Source organism: Apteryx rowi, unplaced genomic scaffold (assembly GCF_003343035.1).
Source record: "Apteryx rowi isolate R43461 unplaced genomic scaffold, aptRow1 scaffold_6, whole genome shotgun sequence".
Lineage (NCBI taxonomy): Eukaryota > Metazoa > Chordata > Aves > Apterygiformes > Apterygidae > Apteryx > Apteryx rowi.
In genome coordinates this window covers 7,836,103-7,854,521 of record NW_020450871.1, presented here as the reverse complement: position 1 = coordinate 7,854,521, position 18,419 = coordinate 7,836,103, and the positions used below count along the sequence as shown (strand labels likewise).

Sequence of the window (18,419 nt, the reverse complement as noted above, 5' to 3'; positions counted from 1 at the left end):
CGCCGCGGGCCGCGTCCCCAGCGCCCTCCCGCCCTGCCTGAGGCTCGGCACAAGGGCTGCCCGCTTCGCGGCTCCTCCTGCTCCTCTTGCCCCGGGTTCACCTGGCCCGCTGTAAACCCGAGCGAGAAGGTCGGTAGATGCTCGGATCCCTTCGTTCTCCGCGACGGCGAGGGGCCTGGTTTGTTTGTTTGTTTGTTTGTTGTCCAAGTTGTGCTAAACATCCCAGAGACACTTATTTGGTGGGATAATTCTCACCTTTAACGTGAAAATACTGCTTTTCTGAGGAAAAATATTAAGTAAAATGAAACTTACCATGGTTTTTGCAGTATCACGTATGAAAAAAATAAGCAAAGCGTTTCTAGTTATTCGGACTGTGTTCTAAGAGTAGTTAAATTCATAAACAGGTTTTCCAAACTTTCCTGATTCACTTCCTTCACTAGTTGTGAAAATGAGTCATCAGTAGGTTTCAGGATGCTGAATCACACATGTGGAAAGGCCACTTCTGAGCTTCTCTCACCTATGCCTCATTAGCCCAGGTAGGTATTATGGTTTTCACATTGCTTTATTAGCAGTAGTAATCTGTATAGTTAAGCCAGTTTTCTTCATGGTAAAAATATAAGATTTTATTGATAAAAATGTAAATTGACATCCTATTGTACTTAAAGTAATTTAGATGTACATGATTCTGATCGATAAGTTGGTGTATTACTGCTAGAGGAAAATGATGTATCTTGTCTCCTTGGGAAATTATTGTGACATAAATAGATGTGGATTTAGAGCGCAGTAACTTCCTTACTGAGCTAAGCTACACTTCAGAAAGGCCTGTGGTAGATACTCTTAATATCACATTGGTAGGTAAGTCTAGAATATGAGCGATGTTTCTTTTAGCTATTTTCCCATGAAAAAAAGCTGTAACGTGTCCACATCTTTCAATAAGTCACTCTCCAGGCTCTTGTACTCTGGTACAGGAGGGCAGGAATTCAAGCCTAATGCTTTTCCTCTTCTCCTTTTCGCAGGTCTGGGCTATGATTTTTCCCAGGTGGGAGCTGTTCTGTAGCAAAGGCTGATGCAGCATCGCTGCCCGCTGCCTTCCCTAGAGGCCGGGCTGCAGGTCACCTTGAGCGTTTTCGGGGCTGGTTTGTTTATAACAGAACTCCAGTGAAGTCCGTTTATGCTGGTAGTTTTGGTTCCTTGACCGGACATCACGTTTCCTGTACTTCATTGTGAAATATCTTCCAGTTGATCATTCCTGAAAATTCGGGAGTTGGAGGTTGAAACCCTCAGTAGCATTCTTGAAAAACGATTTTGTATTGTTCAGTATTTGTGCTAACTCTGCAATACATATGCCTAAGTACCCATTTTTGTTGGTCCCTTGGAGCCAGCCAAGCATGGGTCATCTTTGTGCTAGGCTATGAATATGAAACAGGGCCAGTTCTGCCTTAAATATGAATATGTACGGTCTAGGACTTTCTTAGTGATATCTGGGGTGTCAGTGTTGCTTTTTCTTTTTGTTCCTTTTCTTACTACTAAGAATATGATCTTAAGTGAGAAAAAGGGAAATAAACCACTTGATTAATAATACTGACTTTCTGAATTTCTGTGTGCTTGAAAAGTATTGGGTTAATGACCTTGAAAGAACAAATTTAGGTAAGATTGGATAAACTGAGGAACAAGGTTGACTTCTGCAGAAATTTTGTGGAAACATTTTCTATTTTCTCTTTTTCAGTTGAGAAAGCTTTTTAGGCAGCTTAAAATGTTTCAGTGAGTTTTATGGAACACAGAAACCTTATCTGGGAAGGCAGGAAGGCAGGCTTGATGCACAGACTCGAATGGGTGCTGCTGCAGGAGTCTGTCCGGCACATGCAGGCAGAGTGATAGCTTCCTCCCATGCGGTATTCGTCCAATATATCTTACTCACAGGGCAGCAGTTTGAGTCCGTGCTGAGCACAGCATCTAGCAGGATACGCTGTTTCCCATGATGCCAAAGGTCTGGCCCCCTCATTTAGTAAACGCAGTTGTTTCCAGGACGCTTTCTCTCATCTGGTTCTTCTTCATAATGCCACAGCTCAAAGAGGCTTTTAAATATTCAGGAGAGTACTGAGTGATTTGTCTAATTTGGGGAGGCAGGAGGAGGTAGTTCTTATGTTCGACTACTCCCGTGCTTTGCTGTGTGGTCTGTGCAGCATGCAGGCAGCTCCTAGTTCACTACAAGAGATTACAGACAAGTGCTCTGCAGTCATGCCAGGAATGTTGCCTTGGGCAAAACATAAGAAAACTTCACTTAAGTTGGTGTTGAATGCGTCCGGTACAGGATAAACATGCTTTATCCAATTTAGGAGCTGAAAAGCACCAGCGGTTTGGTAAAAGTGATCCTCAGGCATTAGAACAGCACAGCTTCAGAACTGGAGGGCACTGAGCAAACTGGTTTGTAAGCAGCTCTGCACTGGCTGATGAGGGTGCCTGTAGTCCAAAGATTGGCTGATTTTTTTTTTCTGCTTTAAATCTTGCTGACCACAGAAGTTATTTAGTTATAGTTTCTAGAAGTTTTAAGATGTGTGCCTCGCAGGGGAGAGAAAATAGGCCAAAATAGGTGCAACAAGCCATATTAACACAGAAGTGGCTGAGATTCTGTAATTCTGTACAGCATTAGTAAAAAGGGGAAAGTAATATGGTCAGAGCACGGGTCTGGTATAGCAGAGTCGGTTCTGCCCTTGTCCTGTTTACCTTTCCACCTGTGCCTGTTGCAGTGGCGGCTGTTGGCCCCTACGTTCAGTTTGAGGATGCTTCTCTGTTTTGATGACAGCAGTATCCTTCCAGGAAGGACACCGTGCACTTGCCTGGCAGTGGCTATTAGGTGTGCTGGGATAACCCTGAGCCCAGCTCCATGCTGCAGAGGGAGTTAAGATAACGTGTATGTCCCTGCTGAGTTGCTCTGGGGATAAATTCCTACCGTAAGCCTAGCCTGAAGGTGTGAACACACCAGGAAGTGTGAGCAGGAGGCCCCAGGATATCCAGCACTTCACTCATTTCTCCGTGTTGCACGTTGCCTGGTCGCCATCTGTAGCTTTGTCCAGTCCATAGTTTTGTCCGTGTCTGCTTGAAAAGAAGATGTAGGGAGGGGAAGAGGACAAGAAATATCAGTAACTATGTATCTCACAAAAGGAGAAAAAGTTATTTAACGGTCCCTTCAGAGTACAAGAAAACAGAGCTGGTATTAAATTCCCCAGCCAAGAGCTGCTGTTTACTGCCTGCATTAGCGTGAACTAAATTTTTCACCCCTAGATGAGGCCTTCCTGTAATAAAGCTAAAAAGATATGGGGTCAAGATCCTTCTTTATCTCTGTTCTACAAATGATTAATCCAAGGATGAAGGTAACACATCCCACGTCGAAGAATCCTTTCTGTCCTTTAATTGTGTTATTGCAATCCAGGCCAAGAAGGAAGCGGACTTTATGTCAGGGAGGGGAAGGAGAGTGAATAGCTTCGAGATCAAGTATACATAAGGCAACATGTTCTACCGCAGGTAAAGTGAAAAAGACGCTTCTATTTTTTTCTTTTTAAACCATAAGCAGTGAGGACTTGGATTCCCCCTTTCTCGCCGGAGGCGCAGGGCTCCGGCTGCGCCCGGGATGGGGGCGGGACTGGGGCTCCGGGAGGAGCCGGTGCGGAGTGGCCGTGCCCAGGGCACCTGGCGCGGGCACCTGGCGCGGGCCGAGCTGGGGCCGGGCTGTGCCTCTCCGGGAGGCAGGCAGGTAAGGGACCCGTGCCGGGGGTCTCCGGGGCTTGGGGCTGTGCCGGACTCCGCTCGCCGCTGTGGCTCTGCGGTTTCTGCACTGGTTTCCAGGGCTGTTTTCCCTCGGAGCGGGGGGCGGTGTGGTCACCAGGGGCTTGGCACTGGGGAGGTGCTCGCCACTGGGGCCCGCGGTGGTCCGAGCAGGGGCTGCGCCAGCTCTCTGGCAGCGGGGCTGGAAGGTGGCTTCTGCACGCCCCGGGGCTGGCAGAGTCACCTGAAGCGGCCTGGCAGACTCCTGCAGTTTTCTGACGCTCACTGTTCATTCAGAGGAACGTAACCTTTGGGATGGGACTGCATGTGTGCACGGGGATGTGCCCTGCTGCTGCCAGCCCAGAGGTGAGCAGGCACCCGGAGCGGGGCCTCATGGCACATCACAGCTTTGTCTCCCCGTTAGTCACGGAAGAGCTTTTGTCCTCTCCCGGTGGAAGGGTTGAGCCCATGTAGGATTAACTGTCACAGCAATTTTCACCCTCCCCTGGTGTGTTTAGCCAGGATGCTGCACTTCGGTCTGTGAGGCATTGCAGCGGCCTTGCTGGGCTCGCTTGCAGCATGACATCTGTTCTCAATTTGCTATAGCTTGCATGTTGGAGAGCGCTTGCTAGGGAGTGGTGTAACTCTGCATTTTCCAAACAGCAGGTTGCGATTTTCATACTTGTAATAGGTAATGGGAAGCCAGAAGTATTTTTTTTGTTAAAGAGGCAGCGAAATCTCATGTTTAAACATTCTTTTTCTTCCTGGTCAAGCATTCCATCAGTCCCTCAAAATGCATAGGCTTACTACTTAAATGTTATCCTCTTTTTCTTCACCTTCAGCATCACTTTTTTTCCATTATGCCCTAGTCTACAAAGGTTGAGACGTTTCCAGGCAGAAGACTGAATATAAATAAAAGCCAAGCCTTCACACCCAAGGTTTATTGCTGAGTCTCTGTCCCTAGTACACTCTGTTACAGTGCAGCTCAGCTGCGAGCCGTCAGTGGTACTGCAGGGAGGCTGTGCTAACTTCCCTGTCCACTGACATCGCGTCACTGTGGTCTCCTTGGCCAGTCCTGGGACCAAAAGCAGCATGATCCTTCTCCATGGAGCAGAAGCAGCAGTCTGTAGCTCGAGCCACGTTCAAGTGACTGGTTGAAGTGCAGGTGCCATGTCAGGGCTGTGTCACGTGGGCAGGGACTGGCGTGGAGCAATGGTAGCAGCTGGCTGCCTGTGCAAGGCAGTGCCATCGAAATGGCGCCTGTTCTGGGCTGATATGTCAGTCCAATGCAGTGAGTTTCAGTTTCTTTTTCTTTGTCTATTTTGTTTTCTTTTTTTAATTTTCAGAGTTTAGGGCGTGGGATGCGCGAAAGTCAGGAGGGCTGTTATTCCTGCCGTGAAAGTGGTGAGGTGTGGTGGTGCTGCTAACAGGAACTAGAACTTTTAGGAGGTGCTCCTGGTCACATTTTTGAGAAAAGACTTCTAATTATGACTTACATAGTCCATAGTTTCTGTATGTTCATTGTGGAAGAGAACCTTAACACGCTAACAAGTTACAAAATATAGCTAAATTAAAATACAGTGTCTGAAAAAAGTATTTAGTTTATGTGAAGTTACTTGTTCAGCAATTTGAAAGTAGCTTATAATGATTTTGAAGAGCTAGAAAAAAACTCTGAAAGTGTTGATTCTCTGCTGGTTAAAACAAAACAAGCAAAAAAACCCCAGCCATTTTCTAGCTTCTTAGTTGATTTGCTAGAATATAATGAGTAGCTTATGTTTTCCCTCAGGGTCATCTTAAATGCTGGTTGCACAAATAGTAATGAAATGACAATATCCTAACAGGAAGTTAAGCTAGAAATTTCAAACAGAACAATGTCTTTTTTTAGCTCAACAATACTGTGTATCTTTAAAACAGTCTATTGTCTAAAATTATCATGTGTGTAGTTTTCATAAGGTTTTCTAATTGAACTTGTGAATGAGACTCCTGTAACTGACACCTCTCATTAAAGTATAATTAGAAGCTTGCATTTAAACTGAATAGGTGTCCATTACAAGTACAGAATAAACAAGCTTTCTTTAAGGCAAAACTTTAGAACTGTTCTAGTAAACCTGGTGTAATGGGCTGCCTTTCCTTGAAAGTGGAAAACTAATTCCAAACAGGTATGCCTGAAAACTACTACTTTTTTTGTAACCGAACATTTCCTCCGAATACTAGTAGCTGGTAATGTTGGTTAACAGAAAGACTTTAAGAGCTTGTTTTTCAAAGCAAGATTTAGTCCTGTTATACACAATGAATGCAATAGTCTGTAGTCTGGAAATTCGCAGGACTGACTGGCACTGCTATGAAGTGACGGTTGCCTTAGCATTTTTTTCATGATGATCAGACTATGAGCTAGGTAGTGTCTTTCAAGTGTTATGGCAATAATACCTAATTCTGTTCACAGCATCCCATTCCTGCTGTTCTTTCCCCTCTCTGCTAGGTATACTGTTTTTAGTATTCAGTTGCCTATTTCTAATTTTAATAGTTATATATCCCTGATTGTTCCTTTTCACCCAACACTCAGTTTTCCTAAAGGATTAAGTTGGCAGCCTAAGGTCAGAGGTAAGAAAAGCAAAGCAACAAAGCAGCAAAGGCAAAGAGACTTGTTATCAAAGGGATCTCTGGGAAAAAGGTTAGATAATACAAAATTACTGTGTTATGTACTTCAGTTGGTAAGAATTATGGCTGTGGGGGGCCTTTTAGGTGGAGGAGCAGGTATTTGTGGTAGATTAGGGAGAGTACTATGAATTTCACAGAATTAATGAAGTATCTGAGCTTTCATCCACTGCCAGTAAGCAAAAACTTTGAAGTGTGTGCCCCAGTCCTTACAGCACTTAACTGGGCGCTAAAGTTAAACCAAAAAATCATTGTGATGATTTTGTGAATGTTTCAGGAGCATGTTTATTGCAAAGGTGCCTAAACTCAGGTGAAGGAGTAGAGTCCTGTTATTTGAGACAGCATGCAAACATGAAGTAGGTGACTCTCAGAAAGCTCCTCTGGCTTGTCTAAGCAGCCACAGGTGAGAGAAGGGATTTAACTTAGAAACAAAGTGGACGGTATGCAAACATTATAGTCTTACTGTGTTTTTTTAGGGGGGGGAAGGAATTACAAGAGGTATATTAAATGGAAAGGATGGAGCAAACAAGTGAACAGGTGCAAAAATTGGCTAAGGAGCAGATAAGGGACTGAGCTCGACAGACTGAAGCAGTAGCCAGAGAAGATGGGAGCAGCCAGCTGAGGGCAGAGATAGTCCAATGGTGGCACGTTCCCCACGCATCAGACAGACACTATTCTGCCTGCTCCTGCCAGCCTGCCTGGCTCCACTGCTGCCCTGTTCTCTCCTAGAAAGGATGGGAGGGCAGGAACGGACCAGGCCTGTGTTCTGGTACGTAGCCTTGCACTATAGGACTAGGAGATATGTTCGTTTGTGAGCTTGCCGTCCAGCAGGGTGCTGGGAGAGACAACAGCGTTGTGACTGTAATGAGGACACTGTCACTCTCCCCTTTCCCTCCCCAGTTTGTTGCCTGTCATTTGCCCCTCCAGCAGTAAGCAGAGCAGTCTTGACTGCTACCACGTGCTGTCTTTCACTGGGGAGATGGTCTGTAACATAGGCACAGTTTACATTGCTGAATTTGACTGAAGGTCTAAAGTTATCGTCATCAGTGCCTATTATTGATCCCACTGATGTCAGTACAAACACAATGGAAGGCCAGTAAGAGGTGGCATTTGTCGGTAAAGACCAGGTGCTGTAGCAGTTTGCATAAAAGATAAGTTTCCTTCACTTCCGTGTGTGATTCACACTTGTTTCTTTGTTAATATGTCAATTTAAGATCAGCTTATCTCAAGTGTAGTGCTTGCTTAGCCTCAGCTTACAGGCTTTTTAGATTTTCTGAGAGACTTCCTAGGTTGTTGCAGCAGTGTTGAAACTGTTGGGAGCGAGATGGTAGAAGAGCAGTGGTCAGTAATGGAACCTAGTTCCTGATGCAGCATTTAGCCTAATTTTAACTCTGGTCTGTCTCTCAAACTCACTTTTGGTTTCAGAAATCTATCTGATTTTTCACTCGGAAGCTGCGTAGAGCATGTGAAATGGGAAAGGAATTCATTAATAAAAATAACTTAGACAACAACAATGAGGATCTGTCCAGCCATACTCTATAAAACTAAAAGATCTTTATGATGAAAGAGCACATTCAACCTTCTGAATCATTCTTCCATGATTTCTGTTTCCTTCTTTCGACGTTATTAAGTAAACTATGATGTTGTGTTTCCTTGTAGTTCTGGAACTTACTGTTTGCATTTGTCTTAGCTTCAAGATTTGTATAACTAGAATTTGCTTTTTTAGTCATCCTTACTGAGGCATTACAGGTAAAGGACTTGAAGTGTAAGTGGCTTCCCAGAAACTTGATACCAGGACAAAGTGCTAGTTAAGCAAGACATTCGTTTGATTAATTTTCTAAATGAGGGTTAGTGACTACAGCAGGGAATTATCCAAACAGGAATGGATACATCTATAGACTATACCTGTAGCGTGTGCATCTGATTTGATAGGAGAAGTTTCTCACAGTTGTCGGATTTGGGATGGCGGAAGTGGGTGGACTGACATACCAGTAGTTCAGCCTTGGCATGTCACTTGTGCACCCTTAGCACATAGGCATGCGTGCGCTTCCCTCCCACCCTACAGCGTATACCAGATAGCGTGATAAGCTTTGGGTGACCACAACCTCAGTCAGGAAATGTACAGGCTATCCGTGTTCAGACTCTAAATGCCGCTCAAGGTTTGGAATTGACTGTTCTCAGGCAACAAGGGAAAAATGTCTTGTTTTTTCAAGGATAAAGCGCAAAGATTTGAATTTGTCCCACTATGCATGGAGAATTTATTTAAAATCCCTCAAACTTTGGGGATGGAGAAAAAACATTTTTCTGCCGGCTCTGTAGTGGCTTCAGATGTTGGGCTCCAGGTTATACTATAAATCTCCCTGTGGATTTTCATAGAAATTCTGGCATAAAGTGCATCGTAAGAATCAAAGGAAATAAAATAACGGTGGAGTCACTGAATTCTGTCTGGGGCTCATTTGAGTGTCTTAGCAAGCCTTCATGGATGTGCTTGAGCTCTTCGAAAGGAGTAAGAGAAAGAAGTAGTGGATGTACTTTTAAGTCATGCTGATCTGTTTTTTTCTGGTTTTTCTGTTTTTCTGGTTCCATTGAGCTGGTTGATGTTTCCTACCAGAACAGCTTGCTTCTGGGTAATGCTGATTGTACAGAACTCGCACCTTTCTGTGAAAATATCCGTTCTCTCTGCAATTTGAATGAAGACCAGGCAAGCTGGCAAGCTGGTTAGATCAGTGGTTGGCTTTCCAGCTTCCTTGCTGGCAGGCTGCCTGCCCAGCTTTCTGGATGGCTGAGTCTTCAGTGACGGAGTTGGGTCCCTGGGAGACCAGTCGAGAAATGGAAAAATGTAATTTTTGTTTCTCTTCAAAGAGAATTGCCTGAGAAATTCCCTCCTCTGAAAAAATCATCTTATTTTTTAGCTTTTCATTACAGTTTGAAATGAAAAACATTTTTATAGAGGGAAAGTTAGTCTTCCAGGTATCTCTTTGCAGAAGTCTGTGATTATCTTTTTTGAGAACTGAGTTTCCATGCTTTTAAGTGGAGCATAAGAACAGAATGTGCTAATTCCTAAATACTTTATATGAAACTTCAGATTTATTGGAAGCCAGTTCTCAAAAGATCATTGGGTGCTAAGCGGTTTCTGTCAAATAAAACTTCCCGTGATTTTTCATGTAAGAACCTTAGACTCCTGGAGTGATTGTTGGGTTTCTCTGAGGAGAAGGGTCTGCTAATTCCTTGTCTGAATATGTGAGAATATTTGGTCTGTTCCTATAGGTATGAGATTGTTGCCAGAAAAACACGTGTTGCCTAGGAAAAGCTATGTTTATAGTTTCTTACTGGCAGGAGTCCCATTCCATTGTTTACGCAAGGGATGGGTGATCACAGTAGATATTCAAGTTGCTCGGTATGGTTTTTGTTTTTGTTTTTTGTTTTTTTTACTGAATATTTGCTGAAGACATGGGCCTAATTATAACATGCTTCATCATGATATAATGTGCAGTTTATATGAAAATCTCTTTGCAAAATTTGGGTAATGTTCTACAACTGTAGGTCAGACTGCAAGATTTCAGACTATTTTCCAAGGTCTTTTGTTGTGTAAATAACCCAATAATAATTTCTTAAGAGCTCATGTTGACATAATGAGAAGATTTTGACAAGCGTTCAGAAACTAGACGCTGTACAATTGTCCATCTTGAAGATAATTTCACTCATGTCATACTTCCTTTACTGCAGTAGAAACAAGAAATGAAAACCACTGCAGAGAGAAAAATTATTTAGTTGAGCCTGTACTGTTAAATGAGCTGCAGCCCTGTTTTTCTAGCCGTGGAGGTGAGATAAAAGCAGGGGCTGATGGATTTTGCCAAACCTGTCCTTTATCTTTTTTCTTCTCTGTTGTTGAAGAGTTTTCCAGCTGATCCAATTTGGCACAGTGCCTTTCATAACAACACTAGCAATTGGTTCCTTTCTCATTTTTAAGTATGACATTTGATTAACTGCAAAAACCGCCTATTAATTTGGATTCTGTTTCTCTAATGCAAGATTCCCTTTTCACCAACTTATCTGCACGCTTTCATTCCTGATGATAATATTAAACTCTGCCCAAGTCTGGTTTGTTTAAGGCTAAAATGGAGCTTTCTGTAGCAAATAAAGCTAAAAATAAACCTATTTACAGGATCAAGACATTAAGTCTTTAGACCAGCCCTCATTAAGAGTGGGTGTCTAAATAATGCCAGCTTTGTATATAGCAGTGGTCTGGTGGGTCCTGTGTTCACAACAGGCTTAGAGATGCCGCTGCTGGTAAGGAAGTGGACAGCCTTCACCTACTCTTTGGGTTTGGAACCACAGTGCTCAGAGAAAACTTGTGTGTTTGGCTTTTCTGTATGAGGAAGAAAGGGAACTTATTTTATTCTTTTTAATGTTTCAACATGCTTCTAAAACCGGGCCTGGCTTCTTTGTCAATACTGGGGAAGTCTACATACTGCACTCCAGTTCCTTAGTTTTAAGTAGAACTAGGACCCTAATTTCCTGAAGGTAAATAGAATAAAATTGGAGCTTGAAGCTGGAACCACTTCCCATATATATTGTTCAATGTTACTTTTTTAGCAAGCCAGCAAAATCTTCTGTGAAATGAAGATGCTAAAGTAAAGTTTCCTTTTTCTCATTTTGTATGCATGTGCATCTGTTTTGTAATTAGGTCAAAAATTAATCTTCCCATGAACATATTACTGAAGCAGTAGAGACAAAAATAAGGAAGACTTCTTCCCCCAAACCAAGGACTCATCATGTCCTATCATTACAATGAAGCCTTTGAAAATCCAGACTACCACTTCTCAGAAACACTGGAGATTGACAGAGGGTAAGTTGGTTTAATTTTACTGGTGTGACTATCCCATAACAACTGGAATTCTGTATTTATAATGCAGGAGATTTTTTTTTTTTCTCCACAGTCTTAATTTGTGAAGTTCTTTTAATTCCTCCTTTATGCTTCCATTCTCAGCTAAAGATTTTTAAAGCTGTTCATCAGAAAGGTGGTGTTCAAGAGAAATGTTTGCTTTTTACATGTTATATGAATTTACCAGTTAAATGTGTTTTAGGATTTATGGCATAGACATCATGGATATATTTCAGTTTCAGTGGTTTTCACAATGTGCCATAACCTTGGATGTCTTCATTTTCCAAATGCATAACACCTATTTAAGTAGACTTCATGCTAACTTCAGGTGGAGAAAGGTTTTAGTCTTTCTAATTCAGTTGATCAAATCAGAATTATGATGTCTGAGTTCTAGATACAAATATGAGTTTGTTTTCTCAAACTCCATGATAAAAGATAACAACTTATTAAGGCTATCTGTTCAAAGGTAAATATATTTATTGTCCTTCTGGCACTCAAGACTTTCCTTTTTGTTGCTCACACAGGAGGAATTCTCAAAAGAATCGATTCTCTCACCAAAACCCCTATGATTCTTCACCAAATGGTTCCTACAGAGAGCACAGTGGAAGAGGACAGAATTACCCTCCGGACATACCAATGGCCTCCATGAGGCATGACTCTGAATACAGCCAAAGTTTACCGAGAGTAGCTGTCCTAAGCAGAAGTCCATATGGAAATTGTCAGGGTATGTAATTTCTCATATGAACAGCTTATAGAAACACTGAACCAAGTAACTGACCAGCCTGTATTGAGGGAGTCCATCAGCTCTGGAAGGCTCAAGTCTCTGTATATCTTTGTATTTGGTGGCAGTGTTTTTTTCCCCCCTTTTTTCCTAAGCGGAATTCAGATCTTATATTAACAGATCAGCTGAGAATAGTAAACACAGACTTCTATGGGCTGCATAATTCATTGACTACTAAAATGTACATTGGAACAAGGTATAGGATTTTTGTTTTGGGATGTATTGCTCTGTTTGTGGTAGAACTGTATTTGATTAACAGGTCTAATGTTTAGTGTTTGTAAATAATCCATAGTAGCAGAAGATTTTCTGTGTAATTCTGCTTGCCTTCAACAGATAATCTTTCCTTTGAGCCTGAGCCAGAACTGGCATACAGCCCACCTTCTACCTTCCATCCACTGGATCGTCCCTATACCCGCAGGCTTTCTGGTGCATCTGAAGGTAAGACAAAAGATTTATGGTGAATTGGAATATTGAATGTCAGTCTCACCCTCCACAGAATAATAAACGTTTAAAAGCCTTCCAGTTCAGGTATGAAGTTCTTCATGTAATAACAGGAATCATAAAACATAAATTCTCTTTTACCATCCTACATTATTTTAGCTGAAATTTTCAACATCGGGAAGGAGAGAGTGGATTTCCAACATAATCAACTAGAGGATAAGTGTCTAGGTGCTGAAAGTCCAAGAAGTACCTCCACAAGGAGGCACAGATGATTTTCTTTTTCCGATTCCTTTAAATGGCTACAAAGGAAGTTGGCTCAAAATGGAAATGATACTAACTTTGGGGGACAAGTAGATCCTAAAAAATGCATCTGGTGAAGAACTGCATCATAAGTGTTAACTAACAGACACATTAGACCACTGAGGCCATGTAAACTAGAGCACTTCAGGTCAGAAGGGGGATGTAAGGTTGAGCAGATTGGCCATTAGCTTACCAGGAAGAGGAAGCAAAGAAAGCTGTGGGCAAACTCATCTGTTTCATAGCTGGAAGGTGGATGCTTTGGGGAAATACAGTCATTAGTGTTTGAATAATGGCATGAAAGAAGGCTGATGCATTGCGTCCTGTGAGAATAGCTGTGGATTGGCCCCAGGGCCCAGTATCTACGCTTACTAAACAGTGCATGTTTTTCAGTTAGCTTTATTCAGAGACGCAACAGAAGATCAGCTGATGAGATCTTCGTCCCATCTTGCAGCCTTTCCAAAACAGACCAAGTGTACAAAGAAGGTAGGAGTTTAGAGAAGTGGTTTAATATTATGTAGCATCTTGCACAAGGATGATGTGGTTGATATTGTTCTTAGTTTATTTTCAGAATTGCATATACAATCTTGCTGTGGTTATGTGAACAACTTGGCTTTGTTTTAACACAAGTAATGCATCTTTTATACTCTGAAATCCCACAATAAATGAAGCACAGTGTCGTGCTAATATATGTTAAATTGTAGAAAGAAATGCTAAACTATTAGGATATGCTTGGCCAACTAATGAATCATCTTCAGCTGCTGTATGTCTGGAATTAGCATCAAATTCCAACTATGTAAAGACAACCTCGTAGTCAAGTAATGCAGTTTTGTCTAATTCATACTTAGCGCTGTTTGGGTGCTAACATCAACTAAAATTATAGAATAAATAAAATAGAAGTTTAGCTTTCAAGTCAATATGCGGTGTCTTAGAAATGTAACTATTAAACAGTGAACAAGCAATATACCAGACTTATTGATTTTCAGTATTTTGTTTTCCTTTATATTGCAGCTCTTTGTATTAGCACTACACAAGCAATGGGCAAGAGTGATATATATTTTTCAACATTCGGTATTGTGCTACTTCCATGAATCTGTATTAGAGGACTGATGATACTAGGGATATTCAGAGGAGAATTACTAAGTTGCAGAATTTACTGCACCTTGGTAGTAGTGAAAATAGGGAATGTTATTATATCCATTTAAGACTTTGTATAAGAACTAATGTATTATTATCATCCCAAATTTTGGATTTTTAATGCTTTTTGTGCAGAAGCAAAGTTAATTGGAAACCTTGTAAGTATGTCCGCCCGTGAAAGGATTAAAGCAATCCAGAAGATGCCAGAGACCATGAAAAAAAAGAGAGAGATCAGGTAAAAATAAAAGTTTTTCTGTTTAGTTTTACAGGCACTATAATTTTGGCATCTGGTTATCAAATGTGGATGTTTGCCAACTGCTCAGCCTTGGTTAGGCACTTTGAGTATGAAAGAACTGAAATTACTTTTTAATGGACTTTTTAAAAGCAACATCTTGCGGGGAAAAATAACTTTAACTTAAAGATGGTTTATTGTCCTTTCTGTGGATGAGAAGCAATGCCTTACTATTCTGTTTTATATTACCATGAGAGATATTATTATGAAAGATGACTTACGATTTTTATTCAAAAGAAACTTAAGTGTTAGACATTGAAAACGTAGAAGAGACCACATGGTCTGATCTGTTGCTTTGTTTCATCACAGAATATATTTAAATCTGTTCCCAGCAATAAGTTAGTTGAGGGGTTAGAACATGCTGTCATGGCTCAGCTTGTAATGGAAAAGGGCCACGGTATCAACTAATAGAAGAAGATCTGGCAGAATAATCTCCATATTTCATTACTCTTCTGCTGTTCGTGAGCACATGTATCACACACTGTATTTGCAGCAGCTTCTTTGACTTCTTGCTTTTTGTACAACCCAGACTATGACACTTGTCACCCCCTGCCCTGCTCTTCCACAGGAATAAAGTTCGTAAAGAAATAACAAAAAAATCAGGGAGCCGCAGAAGTCAATTTGACTGCTGCACGCAGTGTCTGCACAGAATGGCAGTGGTAAGTGTCACACATTTCTGTCAATCACAGTAAACAACTTTAGCTACAATGTCGTTACCATCTCCAGAGGTCTTTGGTATCTCGCTTTGTGTTGCTTACCAAAGAACCAGTTCATTGCTGCAGAGTTTATTAATAATGACTTGTGTTATGGTAGCACTTAGGAACCCCAGCTAAGCATCCTACAGCACATGTAGTGGGGGAAATGTCTTCCTGTCATCAAAACATAAATGTAAAAAATGTGAGACTATTATGTGAATTTGAGTCCTGTGTAAGGCTGCTTGCTGAGATTCATTCTCTCTCTCTCCTCTCTTGCACTTTAGTCATATCGACGATTTAGGAATAGCTTGTCAGAATATTTTCACCAACTGCAATTATGGCACAAGACTCTGAAGATCATTGGTGGCAAGTTTGGAACCGGTGTTCTTTCTTACTTTGTTTTCTTGAAGTGGCTGCTTACTTTCAACATCTTCTCATTCCTCATAAACTTCAGTTTCATAGCAATCCCTCAGTTTGTTGCAGCAGAACCGAATAATCTTTCATTCACGGGTCTGGAGCTGATCACTGGAGCTGTAAGTATGTAAGAGCAGATTTGTACTATCGTTGTGTGCAAGAAGTTATACTTTAAAAATCCATGATAGAGTGAAAAAGGAATTATTTCTTCTTAAGGGATGGAGTTAGATTTTTATATTACTAGAAAATATTTAATACATATTTGGAAAAAGAAGCTGTAACAAACATTGACCCAGAGTGAGATGAATGGATCTCATTCTGATGTGTATGTCATACTGTCATCCTGACTGCTGTGTTCAGCAGTGTTTCAGGAATTTTTTAATCAGTCTTTCAGAAGGCAGTGGAAGAAACCTAAAGGAAGCCAGGCCTTCCTGAAATAGTCTTCAGCAGAACATTTTTCCCCATGCTAATTTTCCTTTGAAAATATAGTGCAGATTTCTACGTGTGATCCTGTGAACTTGGCTTGTTTCTTAAGCTTTATTCCTGCAAGGAGCACACAGATTTCTGCAAGCCATTGAACTCACCGTGGCCTGTGAGCAGATGGATCTTTTCACTGTGTGTCAAAATCTTAATACTCAGGGAATAAAGTCCCAAGCTGTTTTTAAAGGAGGGTTTTTGTACTGCTCTAATTCTGCTAGTATTTATCAACTGAGTGATCTGAAAAGAAGACCCATTCTCTTTTTTTCTCTTTTGACTGTTGTAGAAATTATGTCAATTTTACTCTGTGTTAAAGGTTTTATCCAGTTAATAAACAGAACTCTGCTCTTTTTAGTGCTTAGTCGAGAAGAGAGTTTTTTAAAAAGTAAATGTGTGAGCTCTTCCCATGTAGAATTGCTTTTGAAGTGTTGTATTCTGTAGTAATGCTGTTTACCTTTGCAAAGTAATGCCACCATTGCAAGAGTTCAACCACAGCATAGTAATTCAAGTGATAAATGTTGCACATTTCCTTCTTGGATCCATCACAGTTGTTACAGTCTGTCACTACAGAACTTTGCTCCTGCCTAAGAAAGAAGCAATTATACTTTTCCCTCTTCAGAAATTTTCAGAGAAGACTGAATCCTGCAAACGTATTGAGTGCTCACCCCCATCCCACATGAATCTTGTAAGGATAAGAGTCGTTATATGCCTTAAGAAGCTCTCAAAACTATGGAAGATTTTAGCAAATAGAAGGAAAATAATGGGCCTGATATTGAGAAATTTAATCACACCAGGGAATGGGACTGCTCCCATTCCCATGAATTGGGCTTCAGATGATGGTACTTCACACCATATGCAGATGACAGATGTTCTGAATGACGTCCATATCTTTTCAGGGTTATTTTCAAGAAACAATACTCTACTATGGCTTTTACACCAATGCTACAATCAGTAAGACAGAAGATGGTGCATCTTACAACATGCAGCTGGCCTATATTTTCACTGTTGGAATTTATTTTGTCATCTGTTTGTTTAGCTTGGTGTTCAGGTAAGCTATATATTCCTATTTCACTTGCTGAGTAAAATGGTGAGTAGTAGTAACTATGGGACGCTTTGGCCTGAATATGTTTCTGCAAGTCATTATTTCCACTTCTAGAGTTTAAGTAGAAGATTCTGCTCAAAAGGCAGTGTCTCACATCAAACCCGTATTGGATGGATGAAGAATAACTGCAGACCAGAAAGGGCCCTGCAGATAATCCCAGCTCAAACTGATGAATATCATGATCCCCCTTTTGTAAGCTGTTGCTTCTAATATCTTCTGACATTAACATGGCCTTCCAGAGGCAAGCATTGCCCCAGCAACTGGGAGAAAGATATGTGAAAGAGTTGCTTCTTACGTTAAAACTTACTTTCCATGTCTTCTATGTGAGATGCTCTGACATAGGTCCATTAGCCAAGGGGAGGGGGGAAAGACAAATCCCCTTTCTTGTCTTGCTGCAAAGGCTTGGTGTATTTCTCCATTACTCATCTCACAAATTTAATTTTCATTACAGCATGACAAAATCCTTCCGCAGGAACTTCATTAACCCTCAGGCATACTCTGGAAATGCTAGCAAACTTCTCTGCACTTGGGATTTCAATATAACTAATGAAAAAGCTGTGAAGCTGAAGCAAAAGAATCTCAGCACACAAATAAAGGTACAAAACAGAGGAAGTTTGTTTGTGTGTACAAATAAGCCTCTGACAGAGTGATTCAAGCATGCTAGTCCTGTTCATACTAGACTTAACAGTCTTCCTGATTGTTAAGTTTGATTTTGTTTGAACTCCTGGAGTTGACTTAGCAGCTTGTTTTTCTTCTCTTTAAGATACATATAAATATTTGTATGTATTTGTTCTATTTTATGAATCTCTGTGACTATTAAATATTTGCCAAACAGAGTATTTTTTTTCTGTTTCTTTTTCTTTCTATTTAACAATTTCATAAACAGAAGGCAGAATTGTGATCTTAGCTATGGAATATAGTGTAGCTGTTGAGAGAAACAACTTTTAGGGTAGGAATACAAAATTGTCCAGTAAATATTCCCAGGTTATCACTGCACCCATCTTCTAAAGAAATAATCTTTCCTTCAGTACTTTCCTTCAAGTACTTTAAATAGGTTTTGCTTTATGCTGTTGGCTGAGGAATTCTGAGCATTTGTTTCCTTGCAGGAAGCCCTCTTTGAGGTAAACCAAGAAGTTCTGAATTTTTCTCTTAAGGAGAGAGTTGTTCATATTGTTATCCATCTTGCTTCTTGGGTTGCTTCCTTGGGAACCGCAGTAGTTGCTTGTGCCGGTGTTTACTTCCTCTCCATTAATAATCTAGAGGTAAGCACAGATTTTGCAGTCTTTTTTTGGAGATGCGTTTTTCCATATGGGTACCTTAGACTGAATGCAAGCAATGGACTGTTCACAATTAAGACAGTAGGGAAGCATAGCTGTTGTTTCTGCTGATGCACACAAGCTCTGCTGTACCTGAAAAGGTGTTTTGGAAGGACGCACACTAGTGGGGACTGTGGAAAGACTGTAGGATCTGAGGGGTCTGAG

The 18,419-nt window shown here is 41.1% G+C and overlaps 1 protein-coding gene across 11 annotated transcripts in view; it reads left to right on the top strand.

The window, feature by feature from the left end:
* Positions 1-6: 6 nt before the first annotated feature.
* Positions 7-18,419, top strand: part of TMC5 (transmembrane channel like 5) — a 31,285-nt gene continuing 12,872 nt past the window's right edge. For 4 of the 11 annotated variants that reach the window (XM_026083159.1, XM_026083150.1, XM_026083161.1 and 1 more), the window contains exons 1-13: positions 7-129; positions 405-536; positions 1,017-3,522; positions 11,105-11,266; positions 11,827-12,026; positions 12,417-12,521; positions 13,215-13,307; positions 14,094-14,193; positions 14,819-14,909; positions 15,230-15,478; positions 16,733-16,884; positions 17,390-17,534; positions 18,045-18,200. In XM_026083159.1, coding sequence (XP_025938944.1) covers positions 11,193-11,266; positions 11,827-12,026; positions 12,417-12,521; positions 13,215-13,307; positions 14,094-14,193; positions 14,819-14,909; positions 15,230-15,478; positions 16,733-16,884; positions 17,390-17,534; positions 18,045-18,200 — 1,365 coding nt within the window. In that variant the 5' untranslated portion in view covers positions 7-129; positions 405-536; positions 1,017-3,522; positions 11,105-11,192. Of the gene's footprint in view, positions 537-1,016; positions 3,523-5,028; positions 5,054-11,104; positions 11,267-11,826; positions 12,027-12,416; positions 12,522-13,214; positions 13,308-14,093; positions 14,194-14,818; positions 14,910-15,229; positions 15,479-16,732; positions 16,885-17,389; positions 17,535-18,044; positions 18,201-18,419 lie in introns of those variants that run through there. The other 7 variants (XM_026083154.1, XM_026083155.1, XM_026083153.1 and 4 more) reach the window with 7 other exon arrangements.